Source organism: Hevea brasiliensis, chromosome 11, assembly GCF_030052815.1.
Source record: "Hevea brasiliensis isolate MT/VB/25A 57/8 chromosome 11, ASM3005281v1, whole genome shotgun sequence".
Taxonomy (NCBI): Eukaryota; Viridiplantae; Streptophyta; class Magnoliopsida; order Malpighiales; family Euphorbiaceae; genus Hevea; species Hevea brasiliensis.
This window is the reverse complement of record NC_079503.1, coordinates 2,260,335-2,286,452: the sequence shown is the minus strand read 5'-3', so window position 1 is coordinate 2,286,452 and position 26,118 is coordinate 2,260,335. Positions and strand designations below refer to the sequence as shown.

Below are 26,118 nucleotides of genomic sequence, written 5' to 3'. Positions count from 1 at the left end.
TAATGCAATATTGAAGGGCAATTATGGAAGAGAGCTGGGAAAATAAGGACAAAAAAGCGAGCAACCATTAATGTTTTACGAGACAAGGGAGACATAGGAAGAGCTTTTAAATTTTCAATCTTTTTCAAGTTTTGTAAGTAGGTAAAGAACATTAGATGAACAACAGCTTACCGTAATAGCCATTTATTCCAATCCTTTGCTCAAAATTTTCTCCATGTGAGAAGAAAGAATCAGGTGGGGATGAGGAAGAGGACATGAGAAATAAAGAAGAATAACAAGAATCAGATAAGGGAAAAAAAAAAAAAGTCAACTTAGATTGTTATATGAAATCGTTTTCATTTTATAGCTTCTTCTGGTATACTTGAGTTCTAAGAATTTCTTATTTTTAGTTTTATATGCAAGCTAGCCCCTTTGTAATATGCTTTCATCTTCGATTCAGAAGCACACGGCTACCTATTCAAAATTCCTTGACCATTTTGAGACAAAATTACATCCTGTCTCCAACTTCTTTTCCTCTTTCTTTTTAATCACATTTTTTAATTTAAATAATTAAATTTGCAAAAAAAATTCATTAATTGATTAAATTGCAACGAAAAATAATCTTATATACATTTTAATGAAAATGTGAATATAATGTACCCAAAGATTAGGACAAGATATAAGGAAATCCAAATAATAAGTCGATAGATAAGCTCTATAGTATTAGAGACTTTTCATGATTAAAAAGTTTTAATCAAAGTTAAATAAATAAAATAAAATAATAAAGAGATAAAATTTGTTTGTTAAAAAAAATATAATATTTCATTATATAATCTATTGATTATTACTTGGTTCTTAATAAGTTTAGCTGAAGAAAAAAAAAATCTTAATTATTATAATACATTGCCATTTTCTACGTAGACTAAAAAATTACAAATCTTATGTAGAATCAAAAATTTTATAAAAATTTAATTTAATTAGTTTTTTTAATTAATTTTCATGTTTAAATATGAGATAATTTAATTCTTTTTAATTTAAAAAAATAAATTAATTTTCATATTTAAAAATGAGATACTTTATTTTTTTAATTAAAAAAAATCAATTTTAAAAAAGTAAAAATTAAGTATTTTATTAAATTTTTTTTATAAATATTTTATTTCAAACGAAAGAAAATAAAATAAGTAACATGAATTGCAAACGATGATCCAAACCAGTTCTCCAAATCACTATGTCATATGTCCAAGTTCAATTGGAGCCCACAGCCTTCACATCCGCATCTCATATTTTTTCAGGTAATTATCACATCGTAATCATTTAATTTTATAAATTTTTTATTAAAATTATTAAATTTTAATATCTTTTATAAAAATTATTAAATTTCAATTTAATTTTATAAAAATCACTTTAATTAAAAATTTTCATAATAATTTATTAATTATTTTATAAATAAAATTACCTAATTATTGATTACTAATGAGGAAGAAACAAAAAAAAAGGGAGAGATTTGACAATGAGAAAGATAACGGGATATATTTTATTCATCTTTTTTTTTTTAAGAAACTAATAAAATAATGTAATACATTTGTAAAATAATTAACAAGTCAATAAATTAATCTGAAAACTTTTAATTTTCAATTACGGTAACTTTTATGAAATTAAATTGAAATTCAATGATTTTAATGAAAAAAATTAAAGTTTAGTAATTTTTATGAAAAAAATTAAAATTTAATGATTTTTATTAAAACACTCATAAAATTAAGTGATCGTGTTTAATATTTACCTTGTTTTTTTCCCTAGGAATTCTGAATTTTCATACAAATTTACAGATAATCAAATTGTATCTCAGTCTTCTGAGTATTTTCTATACCTTTTTATCAATTTTATATAATGATGTAGAATCTCAAAAGATCAGTTCAGTGATAAATGAGCTCGTTTTGATTTTTTTTTTATCACGAAAATACGCACATTAATTTAATAAAATTGCAAGCATATCTCTTCCTTGGACCTCTATGCAAAGGTATTAATATTCCATAAAAAAAAAAAATGTAACAAAACCCGAGATAAATTATGAAAACGAAAAGAGTGAAAAGAGCATAACGATAAGGATTAATGTTCTCATATTCAACAAAGTAATCATGTGGCAAAACTTAATCACAATCTCCAACTCTTTCGCCTGTATAGCATCTTTTACATTCTGGTGCCTACATTGCTAACAAGGACGAGATGATCGCCATCTCTGATGAGCTCCAAATCCTCAATTTCGGCCCCTTCTTTGCTTAGAATTTTGGTGGGGAAGAATCCAAATTTTTTGGCACCAATATCGAGTAGTTCTTGAAGTGACTTTGGCAACAGAATAAGCTTTCCGTCAACTTCACCTTTTTCTGGGCAACTAATAGTCACTCTAGCTGGATAGCTCATAGTCGGAAAACCAGCACCAGCAGCCCCTCCTGGAGACGCAATTATTTCATGCTCACCTGCCCAGATTGAAATTATAAACTTTTTTTCAAATAACATTATGAAATATTTTAATGCTAACTCCACCCTGAGGTATTCAAGATCAAGGACCTGAATCTTTCTAGAAGCTTGACCTTATAGCTCACTTTCTTCAGGCCACGAACAATCCTTGACTAATTTAATTATTTGATATTATTTATGCAATTTCCATAAAAAAAGGCTTTCAATGATTATAAAATCATTCCAATAACTTATCAATTGACTATAGTCTATATATCCTTGAATAATTCTCTCCCCTTTTACATTCTGTTCTTTTGATTTCTCCAACAGACAGTGCATGATTCCCATGTTCTAAAACTGAGTCATACCAATTATATGATATTCTATAAAATTAATGAATATATTAGAAAGAGGGGTGCAATCTCACCAGTATTAGCAGCTGACATGATCCCAAAAAGTGAATTGTGGAAAGTGTTAACACTTCTTCTCTGACTATTATCTGCCAATATCACTCCAGGGGCTGGTGAACCAACATCCTGGTTTGAAGGTCGAGGCATTGCAGGTTCCCTACTATATTTTGCAATAGGCTTCCCAATATGCGGCTTCCCCTGCTGCTGCTGCGGCAGCACTGTGGAAACCAGTTTTTTTTCCCTTTCTTGCCTTGTTCGGACCAAAGCTTGAATTTCTTCGCGACCCTGATGATTTGTCAAACCCCTTGCTGTCCATCCATGAACATCTGGCATATCGACATCAGCTCCTTGATCTAAAAGGAACTTAACTATTTCTGTGTTTCCTTCAGATATTGCTTTATGAAGTGCTATAGTTCCACTGCTTGTGGGCAGTGTCACATCTCCTCCATAATTAACAATTTCCTTGAGCAAATCCAAGTTATTTTGCTCAGTGGCTGCCAATGCGAATTGACCCACATCTCCAGAAGATATGGTTGCACCATTGTCTACAAGAAGTTTAACAACGGATTCATGCTTCCCCAGTAATGCTTCCCAAAGGGGAACATTGCCTTCTGAATCTGCATGAGCAGTAGCAGATAACTGTTAGCTCATTTTTTACTCTGAACATAAGCAACATTCACATTTTACAGAACTGATGTACAACTGCACCAAATTTTTAAACATAGAAATATCATAATGCAGCATAACATGAATAACTTGAGTTAGCCATCAAAATGCCCTTGTAGCAAGGATAACAGCAAAGGTGACAATGACATAAATCAACAGAGTAGAAGACCTATTCCATTATACACAAATTTAGAAAGATTATGGCTGAAAAAAGTAGTATACAAAGCATTCATGTTATCATTTCAGATGGCATCCTGAAATAGGGGAATCAACATTATGAATGTAAAGAGAAGACCATACAACATATTAACATTGGCATCAAAGATTCAGGAACTAGGCTTAAAAGATGGCCAAATAGAGGTCAGTTAATACCTAAACTCCTTCTCCATAAGTTGTCTGCATTTAGGTTAGAATCAAACAATGATACATTTGCATTGCAGAAACAAAAGGAGGACAACAAAGCTGGGAAGACTTTCCTCAGGAACTTATTGAATATTTGAATTATGCATACATAATTTCACACAGTTCAGATAAATCTGGATGAGCTTTGTACTTTAAGGTTATTTAAACTCCTTCTCCATAAGTTGTCTGCATTTAGGTTAGAATCAAACAATGATACATTTGTATTGCAGAAACAAAAGGAGGACAACAAAGCTGGGAAGACTTTCCTCAGGAACTTATTGAATATTTGAATTATGCATACATAATTTCACACAGTTCAGATAAATCTGGATGAGCTTTGTACTATAAGGTTATTTACTCACAGAATTGCATTCAAGGAGAACTGGACATTCAGGGTGCTTGAGCAAATGCACATATACGAGAGAGAGAGAGAGAGAGAGAGAGAGAGAGAGAGAGAGGGAATAAAGTAATCAAATTCTTATTCCAGGAAATCTTAAATGTATGCAAAAAATAACTGAATGTTTCAGAAAATGAAGTAATTATAATTTTTCACACGGCTTACTGGGGGTCATCTATATTGGCTTATTGGATAAAAATACCTTTCTTGTTAGGATCAGCTCCATACTCTAGAAGGAGGACTACACAATGCTCACTCCCATTTGAAGCTGCAATGTGCTGTTGTGTAGAAGATCAAAGTAAGTTCCAAATCTATACATCAAAGAGATTCTTTTAACACAATATCATTTATGTGCAATATTTACATGTACGCATAGAAAAATTGTTTGCTCACCAATGCAGTCCGCCCATTGTCATCCAACTCATTTGGATCTGAACCCCGTTTAAGCAACTGATGCAACAATAGATCATCACCTCTCATTGCCGCGAAGCACAAAGTAAGAGGCAGGTCCATTCTCCCATGAGCCAACATATGCTCTGTTTCTGCCAAAATTCCTTCCATCATTGGATCGTTCAACTGTTTCAAATGCTACATCAACCAACAAACCATAGAGTAAGGCTAAGAAAACATATCCTTCTCTCATAACAAATAGTTTATTCTCTTCAAAGAATATTATTAGAATAGTTGTAATTGTCAACTAATGTGACAATGAACAAGGCATTGTAATGTCATGATTCAAATTCGTGTTAAAGCTGCAGAAGCACTGGAATGGAGTATAATCCAGCTTATTTCAGCACAAAGCCTAAAAAACAGTATGGAATCACTCACCTTCATGCTGAATAACATTAATTCTTACAAACAAAGTTATTTTCCATCGCAAACAATTTATTATGAAGTGTTTTCTCTAAAATTTTTCTATAATATATATATATATATATATATATATATATATATATATATATATATATATATATATATATATATATATATATTCCTCTTTGTTTTTAAATACATATAAAGGAGCAAAAAGATGTGCACACTCAAGAGGAAGCCTTAAACTAAGCATGAACAACTCCTACCAAAACTGAAAAATGAAACAAATGTGAATTGAAAGCAATTGCAAAAATCATGCAAAATGCTTCTCTTGCAACTCTATATAGCAACTAAAGCATTGTCTTCCTATTCTTTAATTATGCAAGAAGTCTGTTGATTGCAGCTACATAATCAATCACCACAAATAAGTTAAAAGTTGCAGATACTCTACATGCTAGAAGCTTTTATAATGATAGAAGCTTATGCATAACATCAGCATTTGAAAGACTTTTTAAAAATAAAAAAAAGAGGCAAAAAAATAATGAGAAACAACAGAACATTAATTCAATAATGAAAACAATGGTAATGATGATTATCATAGTAATAATACTTGAAAATTTTTGCTGACCTGAAGAAGATTGTTCATAATTATCGTCCCATCTCCAACACTTGACTGTACAATATTTAAAAATGCAGTACGGTTCAGACGCAACAGCTGACTTAATCGTTTGGTCCGAACTGTGAACATTTGTGGCCTGTAACAAAGCAAACCAATCTCACCAACAACATCTCCTGCCTTTGCCTCTCCAACAGCCTGATATCTTACATGGGAAACATCATATTACTTATAGCAAGAAATATTCCACAGTTCCACTACTACTTGCCAATATGACTGACACAAATGGAGAAGAAAATATCAAAGGCATTTAAATAAATAAACTTGCCTGCTCTGTTGGCCCCTTTGGCACAATAAGATCCTGTATTGTAGGACAAGTTCATAAGCAACTATAAAATTAAAAATCTATTTCCAAATATAAATAGGCATCCAAAGAGGAAAATATGCTGTGTCATTTAAACTGGATAACGTGATAGCAACTTTCTTTTATCTTTTGGGTAGGTGGGGGAACGTATCCATCTTCTTCATCTCTATCTTTCAAGTTTCTAGGTTTTTTTAGTTCAACTTATATCAGATGTTTTGGGCACCTAAAATATAGTGGCCCTGGGGCTTCCTGTTTGTTTGTATCAAAAGGATCAATGAGTTGGGATTTCCATATTGGGCTCAGTCATTTTCAAGCATAGGATCATAGATGATGAAAAAGGATGTCAAGAATGATTTGAAGTTCCTGTAGAGAACAGCCATGCAGCACCGATAAGCTTTGCAGAGAACGAGGCTTTCTTTGGAACCTGTAGGTTCATTTAAGACCCTGCAGGTCCACTGTCTTTCCTATTCAATGATCAGCCCTTTGTTGATCCTAGAGAGGAACCCTAAATTCAAATTCATCTATACTGACCTTAGAGAGGAACAAATTAACTCGTTCCATTCTCACATCTAAAATTCTCAACCTAACCACAGGATAGAAGAAGAACGAAACCGAAGTGAGGTAGTTATGTACTTACCACTGAACCAGTGACCAATATGTACATGTCTGTCGGTGCTTCATTCTGTAAAATCACATCTTCTCTGGGAGGAAAGTACTCAGGCTTCATCTCCGCGACCTTCAATATTCAGCAGTTTCAAGACAGATAAATTAAAATGTCAAACAAACAAATAAAATTGGTTAGCATTTGAAGTGCATATTTCCCCTATTTAAATAAGGATTTTCCTTCTCAAAGCCAATTATAGGGCACAAAATAAATTTTGCAGCATAAGGATAGAGATTTGGATTTAAATAATTTTCCTCATGAATATAAACGTAGAAAACACAATTCCAAGAGAACTTGATTTAAGTTGAAGAAAATGAAAAATTGTTAATTTCTGTATATCTATATTTCTATGCCAGGAACAAGCCTTAACAGTTCTTCCCAAAACCATTAAAGAAGATGAAGAAGGTGTTGGAGTTACCAGTTGGAAAAGTAAGTCATTTGATACCCCTTTAAACAAGTACACCTCATTTACAAAGTTATAGAAGAGATAGTTTGCAATGCTTGATCGAATGGCCTTTGGAAGGGAATCAATTGTCTCTTGCTGATGCAGACCCTCTGAATCAGTTCTGTACTTCAAACTCAAATGAGCAAGCATCTGATCTTGCAGACGAACAGGTAGCCGGTTCCTCTGTGCAAAACTTGATGCAGCTTGGATAGCATCTCTCTGAAATACCATAAACACCAGCTCAGGATAAGGAAAAAAAAAAGGTATAAAAGAAAATCAAGTCACAAAAATCAAATGATAAAAAAAAAATGCACGACTGAAGTAAAAATTTGAGAAACAATGAGTATTATGTTCCACTAGTTCCAAAGCAACTTGACACCAATTGAAAGTTCAATATAGAAAGGAACAATACAAAGATTATTAATTGGGCTAATCAAATTTATTTTGTTTGCAATGACAGCATCATCAAAAGAGCTTTGCAGTGAAGCAGAACTATCCACATGCTAGTATGCATTGTTGTGTTTCTTTTCAAATAAAAGGTGGCTTCCATCAAAACTGGGAATGGTATTTTTCACTGGATACCATTACTATCTGATTTGAGATATTCTCGAGGTAATCCAGAATTTCTTTTATTAATCTAGCTTTAACTACTACTACTTGAATTTGAAATCTTCTTTAACTACTACTACTTGAATTTGAAATCTTACATTCGAATGCAAAAAGAATTAGTGTCAAAATTTCTAGCAACTATTATTCGGATATTCAGTTCCACCCCTATTCAGGAAGAAAATGGTTCTCACAAATACCGTTTAAGCAATATACAACAATTACTACGGGATTCAAAAATTGTGCAAAACAAACGATCATTTTACTCACAAATTGCCTTGTTCGACTAGTTGCATGAACAACCAAGTTGGTCATATTTCCAATTAAATATGATGTGAGTCCAAGATCAAACATCATGTAGCACATTACAAATATCATCTCTCTTTCATTTACTGCATGCAGATCACCATAGCCAGTGGTAGTAAGCGTGGTTATGGACCAGTAAAGTGATGTCACATAACGGGCCCACAAGCTTTCCTTCTCAAAGTGTATCCATACGGACCCAATCCATGTCTTTTCTGGGTCATAATAAGATAAAGCAAGACGATAGTAAAAGCAACCAGCAATGTTAATTACAAGGAGGGTAACCTACAAGAACATTAAATTCCTTGTAAGACATAATTATTCTGAAAGACCTAACAAATTTCATATAAATAACCAAAAATATCTGACAAATATACTTACACATATGAGCTTCAAGCACCGTACCCAAAAGTAGCTAAAGTTCCTATGTTTTTCCAATCTGATAAGACAAAGAAATGAGGACAATGAGAACAGTTACAGTGCCAGAAAAAGTGCTTGACAAGCGAGGGGAGAGAAGGGATAAAAATTGCATAGAAAAGAACCAATCCAAGCCAAGCACATCGGAGCAGGAAGACAGGTGGAGAGAAAAATAAAATAAAATGAATGCAATATTCACTGTATAAGGAAATTCTCATTTTACCTTGCAAAAAAACGACTGACTCTCCTGAGACGCCAAAGACGAAGCATACTAAAGTATCCATAAGACTGAAGTCTATCAGGCAATATCGACCTAACAAGTTCCGAAGGAATAGTGGAGACAACATCAAAGACCAGCCAGGTCTTTGCGTACCTGAAAGCAATCTTCTTTGGCTCGTCAACGAGAAGATAAGTAACTCTATCGAGGTATGCCACAAAGAAGGTCAAAACAATGTCGACGGCAAAAAAGGCATTAACAACATTATCAATTACAGCAAGTGGACCAGTCGGCCTCTCAAGGAATCCGAATTCAAAAGGAGACGCCCATGCGGTGTAGAAAACTAGAAACACCAGGAAAGTGTCCCATATTCTGCCAAAAAAATCTGGACTCAGATAATGGTAAAAAGGGTAAATTCTTGCTTAGTCGAGCTAAGACAAAACATATACATATATGGGAACATATAAACTCGATTTATTATGGATACAAGATGTAGAATCCACCACATATTTACATGTATATTTGCATATTAGATAATGATGAATCAGGTCTAGATAACTAAGTGTTTTCATTAGTAACACCATATGTTTGTGTTTGAGTAGTGATAGACCAGGTCTTCGATAAGTCTTTCCAGTAAATTCATCTGCCTGATTGCTCAGAATCTTATAGTAAATAAATCCAATTGAAAGATTGTACAACAGAATTTCCCAAAAAATATATATACCAACCAAACCATTTAAAAGACATGTATGAATCGAAGTTTCAACCAGCTTGAACATTGGCATCTCTTTAATGAACATTAGCGTGTAAATTTGAGAGTGATAAGGAAAATAAAGAAGAAAAAGAAACCTGTAACGGGGATCGAAGGGAGAGATAATGAAGCGACGGAGCTGGAGGCGGCGATTAGAAACAGCGCTCTTACCGAGAGAAGGAAGAATTTCACCGGTAAGGCTAAAATAGCTTCTATCATCTGTTGAGAATTTCTCAATCTCATCGTCTTCGTGACATCCCATTCCTCTTCCTCCTTCTTCTATGAGTCCTTGTCCACAAGAAAACAACCCCATTGATCTCTTCTTCATCGACATTGCTACTTTTATCAGGGATTTGCTTCACTTTCTCATTCTCCTAAGTATTTCAGTGTGTGTTTTTCTCTGTTTTTGCTCTGCGCGCCTCTGCTGCAGTTGCGCTCGTTAACTTACGCGACTGGCATCGAGCTGCTTTGGGCCATGTGGCGCCTGTATAGAAGCTAAAGCAGTCAAAAATGTCTTTCAAAGTCATTTGACTTTCATGTGTCATTTTAATAGGTTAAATTAAAATAATTTAAAAAATAATAAAAATAATTTATTAACAAACTTATTTCAAATTTTAAAAATTAAACGGTATTTTAATATATTAAATATTTAAAAAAAAAAAATCTGCTAACAAATAGATAATTTTTAACAAATTTTTTTCAAATTTTAAAAATTAAAAATTATATATCTTTGTATAATCTCGTTGTTAATTTAAAAAATAATAAAACTAATTAATTATTAATACAAAATATTTAAAATAATTAATTTTTTTGGATAATAACTAAGTTTGAATTCAATTTATTTATTTATTTTTAATACAAAGTAAAAAGATATAAAGGGAGTGATTTGTAACAAAGCCATGGGCTAGAACTATCATTAATTTTATTGATTTATATAATATTTAAGTAGTGACGGAGTTAAAAAATTTATTTAGGGATTTATTTTATATAATTATGTGAAAATAAATTTATATATTTCTTTTTATGAAAATTAAAATCACAATCTTTCTACAAAATTAATAAAATTTTTTATTTTTTATATTGATAAATTTGTTATTAGCTTAAAAAATTTTGAGTATACCTCAACTTTGATATTAGGAAAAAAATTAAGAAATTATGAAGAATTTTGTATAAAACTAAATATTCATATTTTTAAATTTTTTACTAACTCATTAAATTTTATTATTAAAGAAAATTTACCAAACTCAATAGAATGTTATAATGATTAAATAAGAGAAATAGAAAGAATATACTAAAACTGATTTTTCATTATTAATTTATCAAAAAATCTAAGTATTAAATTGAAATTTATAACTTTGTTATTCTATAATATATTTTGTATTATAACAGCTTTAAAAATTCAGGATGTTATAAATTTTCATTGATTTTTAGTATAAATTTTTTTAAAAAAATTTTTAGCTAAAACTTTAAGCATATCGTTTACCTAAAGAGAAATTTGTTAAATTTTCTTTTATTGGATAAATTATTAAATTTATTCAAAATTAGTGAAATTCACACTTAAATACTCAATTTTTAAGAATTGAAATAAATTATTTTTATTTAAAATATATATATATATATATATATATATAACTTTTTTTAAATAAAATAACATTTTACCTCTTATCTTTGATTTTCTTAGAAATTAAAAATTAATTTTTACCTAAAAATTCAAGGACTAAAATGTTATTTAAAGTAAATTTATAAAGATTAATTATATAACATTTTAATTGTGTAAGTAGATTGTTATAAAATTAAAAAAAAAATTGAGTACTACATTTCTTAAAATATATATATATATATATATATATATATAAATATTAATTTTATTAAAAGTAAAGGGACTTAAATTAATTTAACTTTTATTTTTTATTCAAATGACTATTATATTCTTAATTTTTTTCAAAATCTCACAGGGCTTAATTATATTTGATGTAGTTTTCACCAACATAATTTTATTACATTTGAGTGTGGAGCGACCAATTGTCAAGTGCTCTAACCACCCAATTTTTATTACACTTTTTTTTTCCTTTTTAAATCATTAATTTTAATTAGCTTTCATATATGTGTTTACCATTAATTAGCATTGGTATAGTTTTAAAAAATAATTTTATTAAAAAATATAAAATATTTGGAATATAAAAGTATAAAATATTTAAAATTTTATTTTAAAAATAAAATTAATTTTATTAAATAAGACCCAATTAAGTTTAAATTTTTATTTTAATTTATCTTTATTTAATTATAATTTAATTTGCTTAACTTAATAATTATTTTAATAATATCTATTTTAAACTAAAATAATTAATCGAATTAAATTTTTGAATTAATACTCTTTATTGGATGATTTTAATTTGATTCAATCAAATTTTTTTTATTAAAATCAAATCAAACTAATTAAATTGATTTTAAAAAAATTCAAAACTAATCGGTTAAAGTTCAATTTATTTAGGTTCAATAAAAAATAAATATAAGATCTCTTAATTATTATGCAACACAATGGTTGATGATTAGTTATTATAATTTCTCAACTAAATAAGGGATAGCCCATGTGGCACATAGGAAGAGTCACCGCGTGGCATCTCTTCATTGGTTATTTCTTCTTCTTTAAAATAAATCGAATCGAAATTAACTATTTGAACCGACTGATTCTGATCTAATTCAAATGGCTTACCACTGATTTCAGATCAGTTCAAGGCCCGAAATTAATCCAATCCAGTTCACGGATCAAACCAACCCGTGGCGAACGTTGTCTTCTCTGCCACAGTTCTTACCGGCAAGACTCTTTCTGGCTTGTTTGCTTCACATTGAAATTGGACAATAGATACAAAGACATGTATTCATGTTTTGATCAAGTAAGATTCCAATCTTCGTCCTTAGTCTTCAATTATGGAATCAAACCACAGCAAACAGTTTCTTCTCCAAACACATCCCATTCAGGAGAAGATTCGAAATGTCTCATGTGGGTCAAGTTAAAGGCAAGGTTCATTGGTATGTCGAATATGAAAACAAAAGGCACAAACATGAAAGGCCAGCCATTGTCGTCCGTCGTCGCTTCCACCATTCTTTAATCAAAACCATATCTCTTTTAGAAAGTGCTGAAATTTACCATTTTTCCACGTGATCCAATGTAATTCTACCCATTGTTTCTTTCTCAAAGTTAGTCTAAGATCCTGTAAATCTTTAATGGGCCAGCAAGATTTCGTAAAGTGATCTTCAAAATCAAATCAATTACTGCTAGTGATAGCGCTCAGAAGCCTGATCAAAGACTAAAGATGCTTATGTCTCAGACATGAGCGGAAAGTGAATAGTGGGTTGCCACTCACCTTCAATGCATGGCGTGATAATTTGATGACAATTATTGAAGCTAAAATTATGTTGTCGATCGATTCTATTCATACTATTTGATTAATTATATGTGTAACGATGACAAAAAGGGCTCACAACCTTACTAATTGAAATAACCTGTTGGTAAGAATGCTTTTCTTCTGCTGGGATGGGCCTTTGGGAAAAACAGGCAGCATAATGCATAAGCATGCAGGAATATAATGAGCATGTTGAACCAAATCACTTGCAAAGAAAAAAATAAAACATATAAATAGGCCAAGAGTATTTGCCAACTAAGGAGGCTCAGGGCTATGCTTAGGCTTATTAAAAAGCCTTAGGTTGGCTTTTCAACCTTACATTAATATTTAGGGCCCAAGGCCAGTAGTTCCAGATTAGTTGTATAGGCCCAAGATTAGCATATTACGACGCCGTTTCCTCACACCCCAACCCTTTGAAAATGTCTTTTCGCTGTGCCCAAAAATTCTCCCAAGGCACCAGACGATTGTTCCAGAAAATAGACACAGCCAGAAGGTGAAAGCTTCAAAGTTGCGCATAGAGGAGAAGAGATCAAAGTGCGAAAATGTCGTCGTTTTTGCAATCATTTATTGATCCAAGGAAGAACTGGTTCGCTAAACAGCACATGAAAGCTCTTTCCAAACGCCTTCGCAAATATGGTTAGCATTTTCGAAACCCTAAATTTCTTCCTGATTCCAATACATGCAACCGCATATGTGAACGTAGATTTTATGTTAATTATTTGAATTAATAGGCCTTAGATACGACGATCTTTACGATCCCTACTACGAACTGGACATCAAGGAGGCGCTTAATCGGCTCCCTAGAGAGATTGTGGATGCTCGTAACCAGCGCCTCAAGCGCGCCATGGACCTCTCCATGAAGCACGAGTACCTTCCCGAGGACCTACAGGTGTTCATTATTTTGCTGTTTAAATCTCTATTATGGGTTAGGGATTTGATTGATTCTATGTATGCATTGTTACATATCTCAAGTATGTGTTGGTGGTCAAGCTTTATATTTGGGAAAATATTAACATTGAAATGCTTAGATTGTGAAATCCTTGAACTTTGCGGCATTAAAATGATAAAATCTACATAACACGCATTGTGAATAATCGACCAAAGACTTAGGATTAGAGGCTTGGAGTTGCTTTTAATTGTATGATTAAGCATCGGTATGAGCTTATTATTTAAATAACTCTTGTATTTGGTAAAGGCGTGATCACAATACGGAGTATCGACTGTCCACTGTTGTTGGCTAGTTGTATTTTGTATGTGCATCTATTTTAAAATATGTTATTTAACTATACATGGAGATCTCACAAGCTTCAATTTTGTTTTCTTTGCACTTTTGCAGGCCATGCAAACCCCTTTCAGGAGCTACCTTCAAGATATGCTGGCACTTGTAAGTCGTTTTGAAGTATTTATCTACTTTGCCTTCTTAGTTATTTGCCTTTATCTTCAAATAGTTTTTCTGTTAATAGCTTTAATATACGAATCTTGCCTGTTTTTCATGTGAATTGTTATAAATGCTTTGAATTTTCGATATAGCTAGCAAAACTTATAATTTATAAATAGTATGTAAAGAATGCTGTTATGTATTTTGTGGTTGTTGCATGGTGATATGATGAGTGAAGTTAGGACATGTTTGATATAGATTGTAATAGAGCATAATGGAATTTGATGGAATGAGTTTCTTATCCAATATTTTACCTCACTTTCATTACATTCTATTGCATTTCAATATGATCTACGAAAATACTTTTGACCAACCTTTTGTTTGTGTCCATTTACTGATTTAAGCTCTGTTTGTTTCATGAAAGATGACCTGTCTATGGAAAATGTTGTCTAATGAAATATTGTCAGAGAAAATAACTTGTTTTCCTTTTTGTGGTCACAATGTTGAAAAACAAAGTAAAATTATTTTCTATTGTTTTAAGTACCCTGAAAAAAGTTAATCTTCTTTCAATTTATAATACTATAAAAATGTTTGGACTAAAATAGCAATTTTTTTACTATTTATTATTGCATATGAGAAAAAAAAAAACATGAAAATGATAAATTTGGGTGGCCATCATTGACCACAGCAACCGCCACCAACTGGTGGTGGCTTTCAGTGGTCAAGGATGATTGGTGGTGACCGGAAAACTAATGGATATATGTTTAATTGTTTATGTGATGCATTAATAAGTTATTTCACATTTTAATAAGTTTGTTAAAGTTCGTGAGATAAAAAGGAAGTCATTTTCGACTTAGTTTTCCCTTTAACTAAGAAAATATCTTTTGTTGATTAATTTTTCTGAGTGCCTTGAACGTCAGAAAATATAGAAAGTGTTTTCTAGGAAAATATTTTCAATCAAACAAACAGAGCCTTTAAGTGGATTTGGTGTTGTGATTCACAGTTTCACACTGCTAGTTATTTCGTATAATATTGCTGAGCAGTTTGCTTATATCTTTTATATTTTGTACTAGTTAGTAAATTCTATCTAATGGCCTTGGACCAATCTATAATGCCTGTTGCATATATCTATTGAAGCCTTCGTAATTGCAGCTTTGTTATGTGACAAAGCTAATAGTCTTGTGTCTCATCATACACGGAAGGTGTCAACTGTGGCAACTCCCAAAAATTTAATCATAGCTAATATAATAACAATGAAGTATGCTATCAATGTTCTGTATTATTTCCCTACACGATCCATTTCAAGATGAATGTTGTTTAAATGAGTATGCTTGGCATCAATTTTTTTTTTTTATTAAGCATTCTGCATTATTAGAAAAAAAAGAAGGGGTAGACCTAAATTGACTTGGAGGAGAGTAGTACAACCTGACCTAGAAGCATTATACATTTCTGAGGATTTAACCCAAAATCATTTAGAGTGGAAAAAGAGAATTCATATAGCCGACTCCAATAAATATTTGGGACAAAAGCTTAGTTGAGTTGAGTAGAAGCATTCTGCATCATTAATGGATAATGATCAAATCTAGAATGTTTTTGGTACTTGTCTAAATGAATGAACTGGGCTGAGTAATGGCTCTGTTTCTCATCTAGCCATTTGCTAGGATTACTTCTTCCTTTCTTAAGTGATAAATTCATTAGAAGAATTGCTCAAAAGGTGATGTTTCCAAGTACACGAGGCATTGTTACAGTTGTTTGTAAGAAATGCACTGTAACTTTTAGAAATTGAATAAGCTTAGCTGCAGAAAAAAAATGCATATGTGTTTTCTTTTAGTTTACTTTGTTTGGGGAAGAGAAGTTGCTGAGGTTTGGTGGGATTGGCTTGAAGATGTGTATTTATGAAGATTCAATTCAATCCAATGGTAAAATTACCTGCAAGTTTGAAACTTGGAAAATGTTTTGTTTGTTATGTTTTGCAGGTGAAGAAGGAAAGAGCTGAACGTGAGGCTTTGGGAGCTTTGCCGCTCTATCAGCGCACCATTCCTTGAGAGCTTCATAGCATTCCTTTGTAGCTTTTGCTTATGGGAGTTAATTTCTTGTTGAAAGTTTACTTTTATGTGGTATATTGTTTTACCGTAGCTGGAGGGTGATGGATTATGCATCTGCTTTATAAATTTGTTATTCCAATCATTTGTCCCAGAGGTTGAATTGTGTTAGTACATGGTTATCTTGTACTGGCAGTTATCTAAATAATCAAGCAGAACCAAATTTGAAATTTCAATTCATGCTTGACAACATTAGTAACAGTTTGTCAGTATTGCTAGACTTTTCCAAGAAGATCATTCTCTTTCTTTTGATAATGTATGAGCATGCAGCTTTGCCTGAAAAGGCGGCCATGATTGCATCTGTGCGGGGCATAGGTTCTTTTGTGCATTAGGAGTCATGCTCAGAGAGAGAACAGTGGATAGCAATTTACAGAATTGTTAATGATATGTAGTTGCAGTGTTGCTTTCGGTTTAGGCTGTAAAATGAATAAGAATCTGTTGTATGGGCGCCTACATGGGCATACGGCTCCTATGGTGTGTGGGATTCTGCTGGAAACCCGTGTCAGCTTGTACAAGGCTGGAGGGCCATAGTCGTTCATGGGCATGGCAGATGGTTGATACATGCTTTTGCCTTCTATCCAGAGTTTGCTAGACCTTTTTACCCCCACATGCATAGACAATTGCCCTTCAGCTATTTCTTCATATTTCATAAAATACAGGTGCATTTACTGCCTGCGGAAGTCTGAGAATGAAAATTCACCAATGATTGAGGATATAATTTCCGTGTTCGTATGAAGGCCTAGTGCTTCAGACCAACACACTGAACTCCGATGTGATAAATTTTACCCTCCAATTCCTATCGCTCATGTTGTATTGTTGGTGAAATATTTCTACTTTTAGTCGGTCAACAAAAGGGCAAGTGTGCATCTCAATAGAAATTTTTGGCTCCACGGCATAATTAGTATAAAATATTTCAGATATATTAAAAAAGAGTATACTTTCATATTCATAAAAAATTTATTTTTTAAAATATGAAAGGCGTTATATATAATTATCAAAGTATTGAATTATCCTTTGATTGCAGACCACATCAGAAGAACTGGTAGCCAAATTCATGTCCGCAAACTTCCCTTTCATTGTTCACACAGCATGTCTCCATGAGTCAATACGTTCATGTTCATTTGCTTTCTTGAACCTACCGTGACGGTGACCATTTGCATGGGTGTCTTAACAATCCACTTGTTGTAATTGGGAGCAATTCACGGAAATGAATGGTTGTCAATAAAAAGTTGTACACTGGTGCTGCTGGCCTGCTTTACCCATCTTCCCAGTAATTGGTCCAAGCAATTTTCTACTGCATGATCATCAGGATTCAAGAGTTGTTCTGAAGCCAGTGCCAGCCATATCTTCAATTTAAAAAAAAAAAAAAAAATCTGAAAATTGAAAGGGACCATTTCAAAACATGTCAGCCTAGTTGGACAAGAAGTTGCCAAGTGGAAAACAAGGTTGTCCTGTGGATCTATCTTTAAATGGACATTTCATGTGGGAACTTGAGCCCATACATAAATGAGAAGACTCACTTTGCAATAATATACCATCGTCCTTCTCACAAATTCACAATGCATGTCAATGGCGAAATTCTAAAATTAAACAAGAATAACATGTCACACATAGTGTTAGAATTCACAGACTTAAAAGTGTGAATTAACAAACAGATAGACTTTACTTTAAAAATTTAATTAAAATTAAGAAAATATTTAATTTAACTTATAAATAAGTAAATCTATTTATAAATAAAAAATTATAAGTAAATTAATATTTAATTTAATTTATATATTAAAAAAAATATTAAAAATAAGTAAATAATAAAAAATTATAAATAAATTACTCTCCTTACTTATAACTAATTTATTTATTTTAAACTACTGTTTGACTAATATAAATAATTATATTATTCTAATAATTTTTAAAATATCAATATTTTCTTCATTTTAATAATCAGAATATTCAATTACATATTCTTTAGAAATAATAAAAATGAAGGTTCATAGGGTATGAAATATAACTATAAAATAGTTGTTAGGATGTCCATGTTAAAATCATTAGAATATAGTAGGATTAGGGTTAGGGATGTTTTTGTGGTCCATCTAGCTGTCTCTCTCTCTCTCTCTCTCGCTAACAATAGAGGAAGAAATTTTCTCTCGGCTTGTTTTTAGTTTTTAAGGCTTGTCGACCTTCGTTTCTACCAATCCCGCAGCTTTACCACTCTATTTGGATAGGGGGGGCTTTTATCCCCCGTCTCAATACAATACGCTACCAGGGATTCTGACTTTTCTATTCCTTTTCTTGTTCGATAGATGGATGTTCAATTTATAATAGGGTAGATTATTATTTTGTATTTATATTTTAATAAAATTAATAATTTAATTTTTATATTTTAAAAAATATATTATTTAATTTTTATTTTTTTATTAAATATTTCGTTCAATTGTCAATTTTTTTATTAGTAAATTATATTATTATTTAATTTTTTTTATTTTAATAAAATTAATTATTTAGTCTCTAATTTAGAACAACACATCAATTAATCATTATAATTTAACTTCATTAACTATTTAGTCCTATAATTATATTTTATTTCTAAATTAGTTTAATTCTCTCTTTCTTATTTCCTTTTTATTTTTCCTTATTCCTCTCTCTTCATATTTTTCTCATCTACTGTAACACCCCAAATTTTATTATTTATGAGTATTTTTGATATTTCAATTTTATTTAAATTTTAGAAATTTTTTTGAGATTTTTCGGATTTTAAAAATCGGGTTCGATTTTCCGAAAATAAAAACTTTGATGATTTTTAAAAATTAATTTAAAGACCACGTGGCAAAACTAAAAATATATTTGGAGTCTACGTATTTTTCTGAGTTTTACGGAATATTTTCGGAATTTTTGGACCTCGTTTTCGGTCCCGAGGCAGAGTAAAAATTCAAAATTTTGTATTTCGAATCGAACCGGCCGAATCGAACCGGACCGGATCGGACCGGTCGAATCGAACCGGCTCCCTTTCCTTTTTCTTCTCCCGCGCGCGTCGTCCCTCTCTTTTCTCTTTCTTTTCTCTCTCCTCCTCGCGCTGCGTCGCTCCATTTCTCGGCCAACCGCCGATCCGGCCACCAATTGGACCAGGTCTTGTGTCTAAAATCATCTACTCGGCGAGAGCTTTCCATAGACACCAAGAACGCCGAAATCCATCGAGCGGTTTGTCCGATTTTTGCTCGGGAAGATTTTAGCCCATTTCGACTTTTGGGCTAGATTTCTCGAAAACCGTGAATCCCACGAGGAAACCGAGGCCACCAGCACGCTCCATTCGTCGAGAGCTTCGCAACGACATAAATTTCAAATTTTTCCGACACCGTTTTTTGGTGGGTCCCACGGAACTTCGCAGTGTAATTTCGAGCATTAAATGAGCTTAGAAAATTCTGAAAAATTTCGTGCTAACCCCGTGTTATGGGCCGTGTAGGTATCCTCGATTCGCGGAAATTCTGATTGACCAAGATGCAAATTTCGCCGCATGGACCGTGACGGAAAAGTCTCCGAATTGGGCCGAGGTTTTGGCTAGCCCCATTGTCGACGCCCGAGCGTCCTCAAGTCGGAATCGGCAAAGGTAAACCCGAACCTAGTTTTTACGTAATTTTCTAGTGCTTAAATAGGATTAAAAATCCATAAAATATTCGTGGTAGCTTAGAAAATTACGATTCTTTTGCAATAGCTTAGTAATATTGCTAAGGACCATGAGGCAAAGTTTTATAATTTTTAGAGCTTGTTTGGGCGCTTTTTGCAAAAATGATCAATAATAAGGACTAAATTGAAATTTTGCGTATTGTGATGGATGATCGATTTGATGGGCCTGGAGGGGCTGTGTGATATGATTGAACTGTTGATATATGGATTGTGAGTATAGAAGTGTGTTTTGAACCCTTTTGCAGTTGGGTAGGTCCTAGGTATAGGGAGACTACTTAGGATTTTCTGCACAACTTAGGACGTAATTGGTCTTTTCTTTGTTTGTATTGAGTCGATTGTATTAAATAAATGTAATATGATTATCAGTGAGCAGATGACCTTCTTCCTCCGCCACCGCCACAAGTAATTTGTCGTCAAGTCTGTGAGTAGAATATTAATTTTAATTATAATTTCGATATTATTATATGTTCAAAGATGCCCATGCATCACTTATATGCATATATTTATGTAGTTAAATTCTAGGCACGATATATGTTGCATTCATAATCGTTGATGTGCCATGGATGTTGTTGTGGTAATTTGGAGCAGCAGCGTGCGTTGGAGTGCGTGTGATATGGTGTGGACTATGGATAGGGCGGCGATCACGCTTGAGTAATTGGGACCCGATCCTTCGAGGGGTAGTCACGCTTGAGTAATTCTGGGACCCTCGATTTGGTTATTAAGTGGAAGTCCGAGCTTGAGTAATTGGGCCGCACCAGTTGGATTTAAGAGAGTCAGATAGGGGATCACTCCCATATGTTATGATTGATACTACAGGTGTGTGAGTGCTCCAAATTACCTTTTGATGTTATGATGTGAAAATGTTGTGTATGTTGCATTTCACTCTACAAAGTTGCATTAGTTTGAGATAGTTATAGAGATTATAGTTAAGATTGATATTTTACTCGAGTCGAACGCTCACTCCTGTTCAAAAATTTTTACAGCCACGGGAGGATATTTTGTTCAGGTTAACTCCGCCTTTTTACCTCGCAGGTTGTTTATCAATATTGTGTAATTTTAATTACTCCTAGAATTTCCGCATGTGTTAGCAGTAATTATTTGAATTTGGTCTGTAATATTATTATCATGTTGGACCTGTAAACTTAATATTTTAAGTCATGTTTGATGGATTGGATGAGGGAGCTGAGCTCCCATTTATTATTATGTTGATGAGTATGTGGAGGGTGAGCTGAGCTCCCCAATTGACTATATATTGTGTTTACAGGTCGGGTGAGTCGAAAACTCCCCATTGGAAAATCCATTTTATGGCCGGACTCTGTCCGTTTGTTTTCTTGATATTGGGCCCAAATGGGCCTTAGAGTTGGGTTAATGAATAGTTAAGGCTTACTACGGGCCTCGGGGGCTTTAGGCTGGCCCAGGTCCTAGTGCCGGTCCGGCCCATAGGTTGGGTCGTGACAAATGTGGTATCAGAGCTTAGGCTCCAGATTCCTAGGGAAAAGTTGTCTAAGTGTTGGGAAGAGTCTACTAGGAGTCACATGCGGAAAATTAGGGTCCATATTCGTCTTGCATTGTCATCTTTGCTTCTAGTTTCTGCTCCATATGTTATGTATGAATATGAGTCTATAGAGCTGTGCAATGTGCAGTTTTGAATTTTGTGGGCTAATGCTGCTGAATTTCAGGAAAATGCGTAGAAGCAGGAGAGCTGCCACTGCACTGTAACTGGATGTGCCCGACGAGGTGTCAAGACAGATGAGGCGCTGCCAGGAGGCGGGTAGGAGGCCTAGAGCTGCTCAAGTAGAAGAGCAGCTACCCACAGTTCAGGAACAGTCTTTCATGGCACAGGGTCCCATGGACCCCATGGCAGCTACTCTAGCTGGTCTGCAGAGAACCATCGACATGATGGCACCGCACCAAGAGGGGAACCTTACAAACAGATCATAAATTTTAAGAAGTTGGTGCCTGGTACCTATGATGTGTCAGACGATGCATATCGGTTTTTGGATTCTCGCATGTGCAGAATGTAATTACGATTGATCGATAGAAGATTGATAGAATGTATGCAAGACGTCATGGGGCCCATGCCTAGGCAATGGATGAATGACTACGTGTTACCGGATGGAGGGTTTGACATGGGCTCGGTTTGTGGAACTTTTATCAATCGGTTTGTGCGTAAAGCTTCAGAGATCGAAGCGGTGGGCCTTTGAGGCCTTAAGACAGAATGGCGTGTCCAGAGATGAATATGCTACTGCATTTCGAATTGAGCAGATATGCCCCGACAGCAGTATCTACAGAGACTATGAAGGTGAAAAGGTTCCTAAAGGGGCTTGACAGGAGGTATGCGAACTGGCCATGATGTCGGATCGATCTTTTGATGTGGTGGTTGATCGAGCTGCATGATTGAGATTAGCTATGCTGTGGATGACAGCGGAAGAGCAAAGAAAAACAGAGCAGAGGGTTCCTCAGGTGTCCCTTCCATGGGTACTCCGGACAGTGGTGGCCAGAGTAATTACAGAGGAAAGGGTAGGAGCAAGAGAAGTGGTTTTAGACACAGACCACGAGGATTGCACTGTGGTACGGATCCAAAGAAGGGTAACAGCTCAGGTACAGCAGCCTGGTGCAGTTCAGATCCTCCTTGGCACCTTGTGCACAGTGTGGAAGAGGACATTCGGGACCTTGTTTGATGGGATCAGGAGTATGCTTCAGGTGTGGCCAACCGGGTCACTTTGCTAGAGAATGCCCCATGTTCAGCGAGCCACAGATGGGGTCACAGGGTTCTGTTGCGAATGTTCCTCGACAGTTGTATCCGGGTGCTTCCAACATGGCAGGCAGTCAGTTCAGTGGCCAACAGGGCCGAGGACAAGGGGGACGTGGATTTGGAGGCAGATCAGGAGGTAGAAGTCGATCGTGGTTACGCCACTCGGTAGGGGTCAAGCTCGGGTTTTCACCCTGACCCACCAGGATGCTCAAGCTTCAAATGCGCCAGGCGTATTCTTCCGTCCATTTCTTATGAGGCTCGTGTTTTGATAGATCCGGGTGCTACGCACTCATTTGTCTCCCCTGTGTTTGCCATGAGGTTGGGTAGAAACCCTACAACCTTAGAATGCCCTTTGTCAGTAGCTACCCCACTTAGTGACAACATAGATGTAGACATGGTATTTCCGGGTAGCCCAGTGGTAGTGGATGGAAAGATCCTCCCAGCAGACTTGGTTCCTCTACCAGTAATGGATTTCGATGTAATCCTGGGGATGGACTGGTTGGCAACTCATTATGCCACCTTAGACTGCAGGAACAAAAAGGTGTATTTCCACATACCTGGTGTGGAAGAGTTTAGCTTTGATGGTGACAGGAGCGTGGCTCCATATAATTTGGTGTCAGCAATTAGTGCCAGAAAAATGTTGAGGCGTGGATGCCAAGGGTATTTGGCATTGGTGAGAGATACATCTGTAGAAGGTGTCAGCATGGAAAATGTTCCTGTTGTCAGAGAATTTATAGATGTCTGTCACACCCTACCCCTCTGTAAGGCATAACATGATCCCGTAGTATACCTAATGAATTACCAACTCTGTCTACTGATAACCCATTAAATACACTACAAGGGATTTTCAAAACTTTTCTTACTTCTTTTACAGTGGTGAGCACTATTTACAGTGTTAAAAACCTTTTGAATCAAGTGATAAAGCTGACACATTTGACTTAATTGGAGTTTCAAAAATTTTGGCAGAGTGCTATACGTATTTTGGATAAAACAATTCTTGTAAAACTCAGAAAAACACTTCAATATGTATTTGCAAATCTCAACTCCAATATATTTCTCAACACAACATATTTCTCAATTCAAATCCATAGTGATTTTTCAAAGACTGAGATACAAGAAATATAATACAAAACTATTTAAGTAAATGAAATCTCAGATTTACATTCACGATAATTTACATTTAATTACATACCAAAATATTTTACAAGAGTTTCTATACAACTGCTCAAATAATTTACATACACATTATTACATGCATACATCAAAACCTATGTACATGGGTATACCTATGATATACCCGAGTGATCTGAATATATCTTCAAAGAAATTTACTTATCGCTCTATGCTCTTCTTACTCGATAAAGATGCAAAGCTATCGCTGAGTGGTGAACTCAGTGGTGCACAACTATAATTTAAAACATAGTACAATATACATTGACAAATTTTACAATAAATAATTTGAGAATTTGAATACTGATCAAATTCCAAAACTCAAAATATTCATTGCCAATAATGTAAATCATTTGTATAAATGACTTGGAGAACAAAATTCAATTTATCAAATCATGACTATCCATTTAAGTAATTCCAACAAAACCAATTATACATAAACCATAATTGAAATCACCATTCCTTACCATTCAAAAGCCATTCTGTATCTCAAAAATCATACTGTATCTCAAAAATCATACTGTATCTCAAAAATAAATCTTTATCTCAAAAATCAATCTTTATCTCAAAAATCAATCTTTATCTCAAAAATCAATCTTTATCTCACTAATATGCAAGACTAATCCGAAAGGGCCATATTCGATGTGATTCTAACTCCCTATGGTCGGGGAGGTCGAATCTGATTCTAACTCCCTATGGTCGGGGAGGTCGAATCATCGTGCATGATACCATCACAATAATGAATCTTCCGCAAGGGCCATAACGATAAAATAAACTTAGATCTAACCTCAAATCAGAGGAAAATCTAAGCCTGTGCACGTACCATGGTAATCAAAACACAACTAACTCCATTGTCTTCTCAACAAATGAGAGAGACGGGTAATAACCTAGTCAAGCATCTATAGTGAGATATAAAACAATATCACAATCCTTTTAGCGAGCATAAATCACAATATAATTCGATTCAAAGTCAATTCCAATATCCAATAATTTTTATGCTCATCACAATTCAAATAATAAAGTTTTCATTTTTTTTTCATGAATATTACCATCACAATTCAAAACATATTCTATCACAATTTTCCAAAACATAATTTACTTAATCCATAACAATGCTTAATACTTATGGAAATACCATTTCACAAAGCCAAATTCATACATACAATAACAATTTTCAATAATCATGGAATTAAATCCAATGCTTGTTAAACATAATTCATAAGAAAAATATATCATTTAATCATATGAAATATTCAAAACAAAATCGATTAAAAACTAGTTGTGCACAAACCTCGATGTTGTCTCACGATCCGGACTCGGTGTTTCCTTCCCTTTTCTTTGAGTCCTTGTTAATCGAGAAACACAATTTGAAGTGTTTCAGTACTAAATTAAACTGTCTCTCTCGAGGGTGTTTGGTACATAATGCCCTGCACTCAATTAGTCACGTAATCACCTAATATACCGACCCTCGTTGCGTTTTAGGTAAATTAGGTTTTAGTGTCGTTAATATGTCACATTTGATAGGGTTTTAGGTTTGGTATGTTTTACCAAGGTCATTTCCTTGCTTAGTGCATTTTAATGCAAATTCTTTGGATCAGGGACCTTTGGTTTGACCTAACGGACGATCTAGTTCCCTCGGTTTTCGGGTCTCGGTCGAAACTACAAACTTGTAGATCTAGGTCTTATTGCACGCGGTGCAAAATTTCAGGTCAATCCGAGTTAAGTAGACCAAGTTATGGTCATTACACTATTGCTGGTCAAGTGGTACCATTTTAGGTCAATTTTAGGTCAAATTGGTCAATTCTGGTTCGGCCAGTTTGTGGACACGAACTTGTGCAAGTTGTTTGACTTGCTTATGGTCATTTCTGGGCTTTGGTGTCTTCATAAGACTTGTAGGTATGGGTCTTAACTATTCTTGGTTAAAATTTCAGGTCAATTGGACCTGGTTTGAGTGAGTTATGGCCTAAACACTCACTGCTGCCCAATTGGTCATTTTTCAGGTCCTAATTGCACCTAATCCGAATTGGTCATTTTTTTAGGTCACCTTGCAAGCAGAATTTTGGCATGGTTTCTCAATGAAAGTTGGCACATTTTGTGCCTAGTTTCACCTCAAATTGGTCTCATACCAAT

At 33.9% G+C, this 26,118-nt stretch overlaps 2 protein-coding genes across 2 annotated transcripts; one reads left to right on the top strand and one right to left on the bottom strand.

Annotated features, from left to right (window-relative positions):
* Window positions 1-1,974: 1,974 nt before the first annotated feature.
* LOC110637309 (potassium channel AKT6) lies at window positions 1,975-9,978 on the bottom strand. The gene is made up of 12 exons (XM_021787348.2): window positions 9,603-9,978; window positions 8,760-9,125; window positions 8,501-8,558; window positions 8,087-8,404; window positions 7,184-7,429; window positions 6,739-6,837; window positions 6,066-6,098; window positions 5,750-5,935; window positions 4,702-4,896; window positions 4,511-4,586; window positions 2,861-3,460; window positions 1,975-2,453 (listed from the first exon to the last, which is right to left on the bottom strand). The coding sequence occupies exons 1-12, from the start codon at window positions 9,836-9,838 to the stop codon at window positions 2,167-2,169; spliced, it is 2,700 nt and encodes an 899-aa protein (XP_021643040.2). The 5' UTR covers window positions 9,839-9,978; the 3' UTR covers window positions 1,975-2,166.
* A 3,352-nt stretch (window positions 9,979-13,330) lies between these two features.
* On the top strand, window positions 13,331-16,564 carry LOC110637335 (cytochrome b-c1 complex subunit 7-2, mitochondrial). Its single transcript, XM_021787383.2, has 4 exons — window positions 13,331-13,544; window positions 13,640-13,797; window positions 14,245-14,292; window positions 16,263-16,564. The coding sequence occupies exons 1-4, from the start codon at window positions 13,451-13,453 to the stop codon at window positions 16,329-16,331; spliced, it is 369 nt and encodes a 122-aa protein (XP_021643075.1). The 5' UTR covers window positions 13,331-13,450; the 3' UTR covers window positions 16,332-16,564.
* The last annotated feature ends 9,554 nt before the right edge of the window (window positions 16,565-26,118 follow it).

Bases quoted from the DNA above. Each gene is read 5' to 3' on its own strand.
- LOC110637309 (XM_021787348.2), bottom strand. From the start codon at position 9,838: ATGTCGATGAAGAAGAGATCAATGGGGTTGTTTTCTTGTGGACAAGGA. The intron at 9,126-9,602 runs GTTTCTTTTTCT...TTTTTTTGGCAG, and splicing joins CCCTTCGATCCCCGTTACAG to AATATGGGACACTTTCCTGG. The intron at 6,099-6,738 runs GTAAGTACATAA...CCTACAATACAG, and splicing joins TATTGGTCACTGGTTCAGTG to GATCTTATTGTGCCAAAGGG.
- LOC110637335 (XM_021787383.2), top strand. From the start codon at position 13,451: ATGTCGTCGTTTTTGCAATCATTTATTGATCCAAGGAAGAACTGGTTC. The intron at 13,798-14,244 runs GTGTTCATTATT...GCACTTTTGCAG, and splicing joins ACCTTCCCGAGGACCTACAG to GCCATGCAAACCCCTTTCAG. The intron at 14,293-16,262 runs GTAAGTCGTTTT...TATGTTTTGCAG, and splicing joins TTCAAGATATGCTGGCACTT to GTGAAGAAGGAAAGAGCTGA.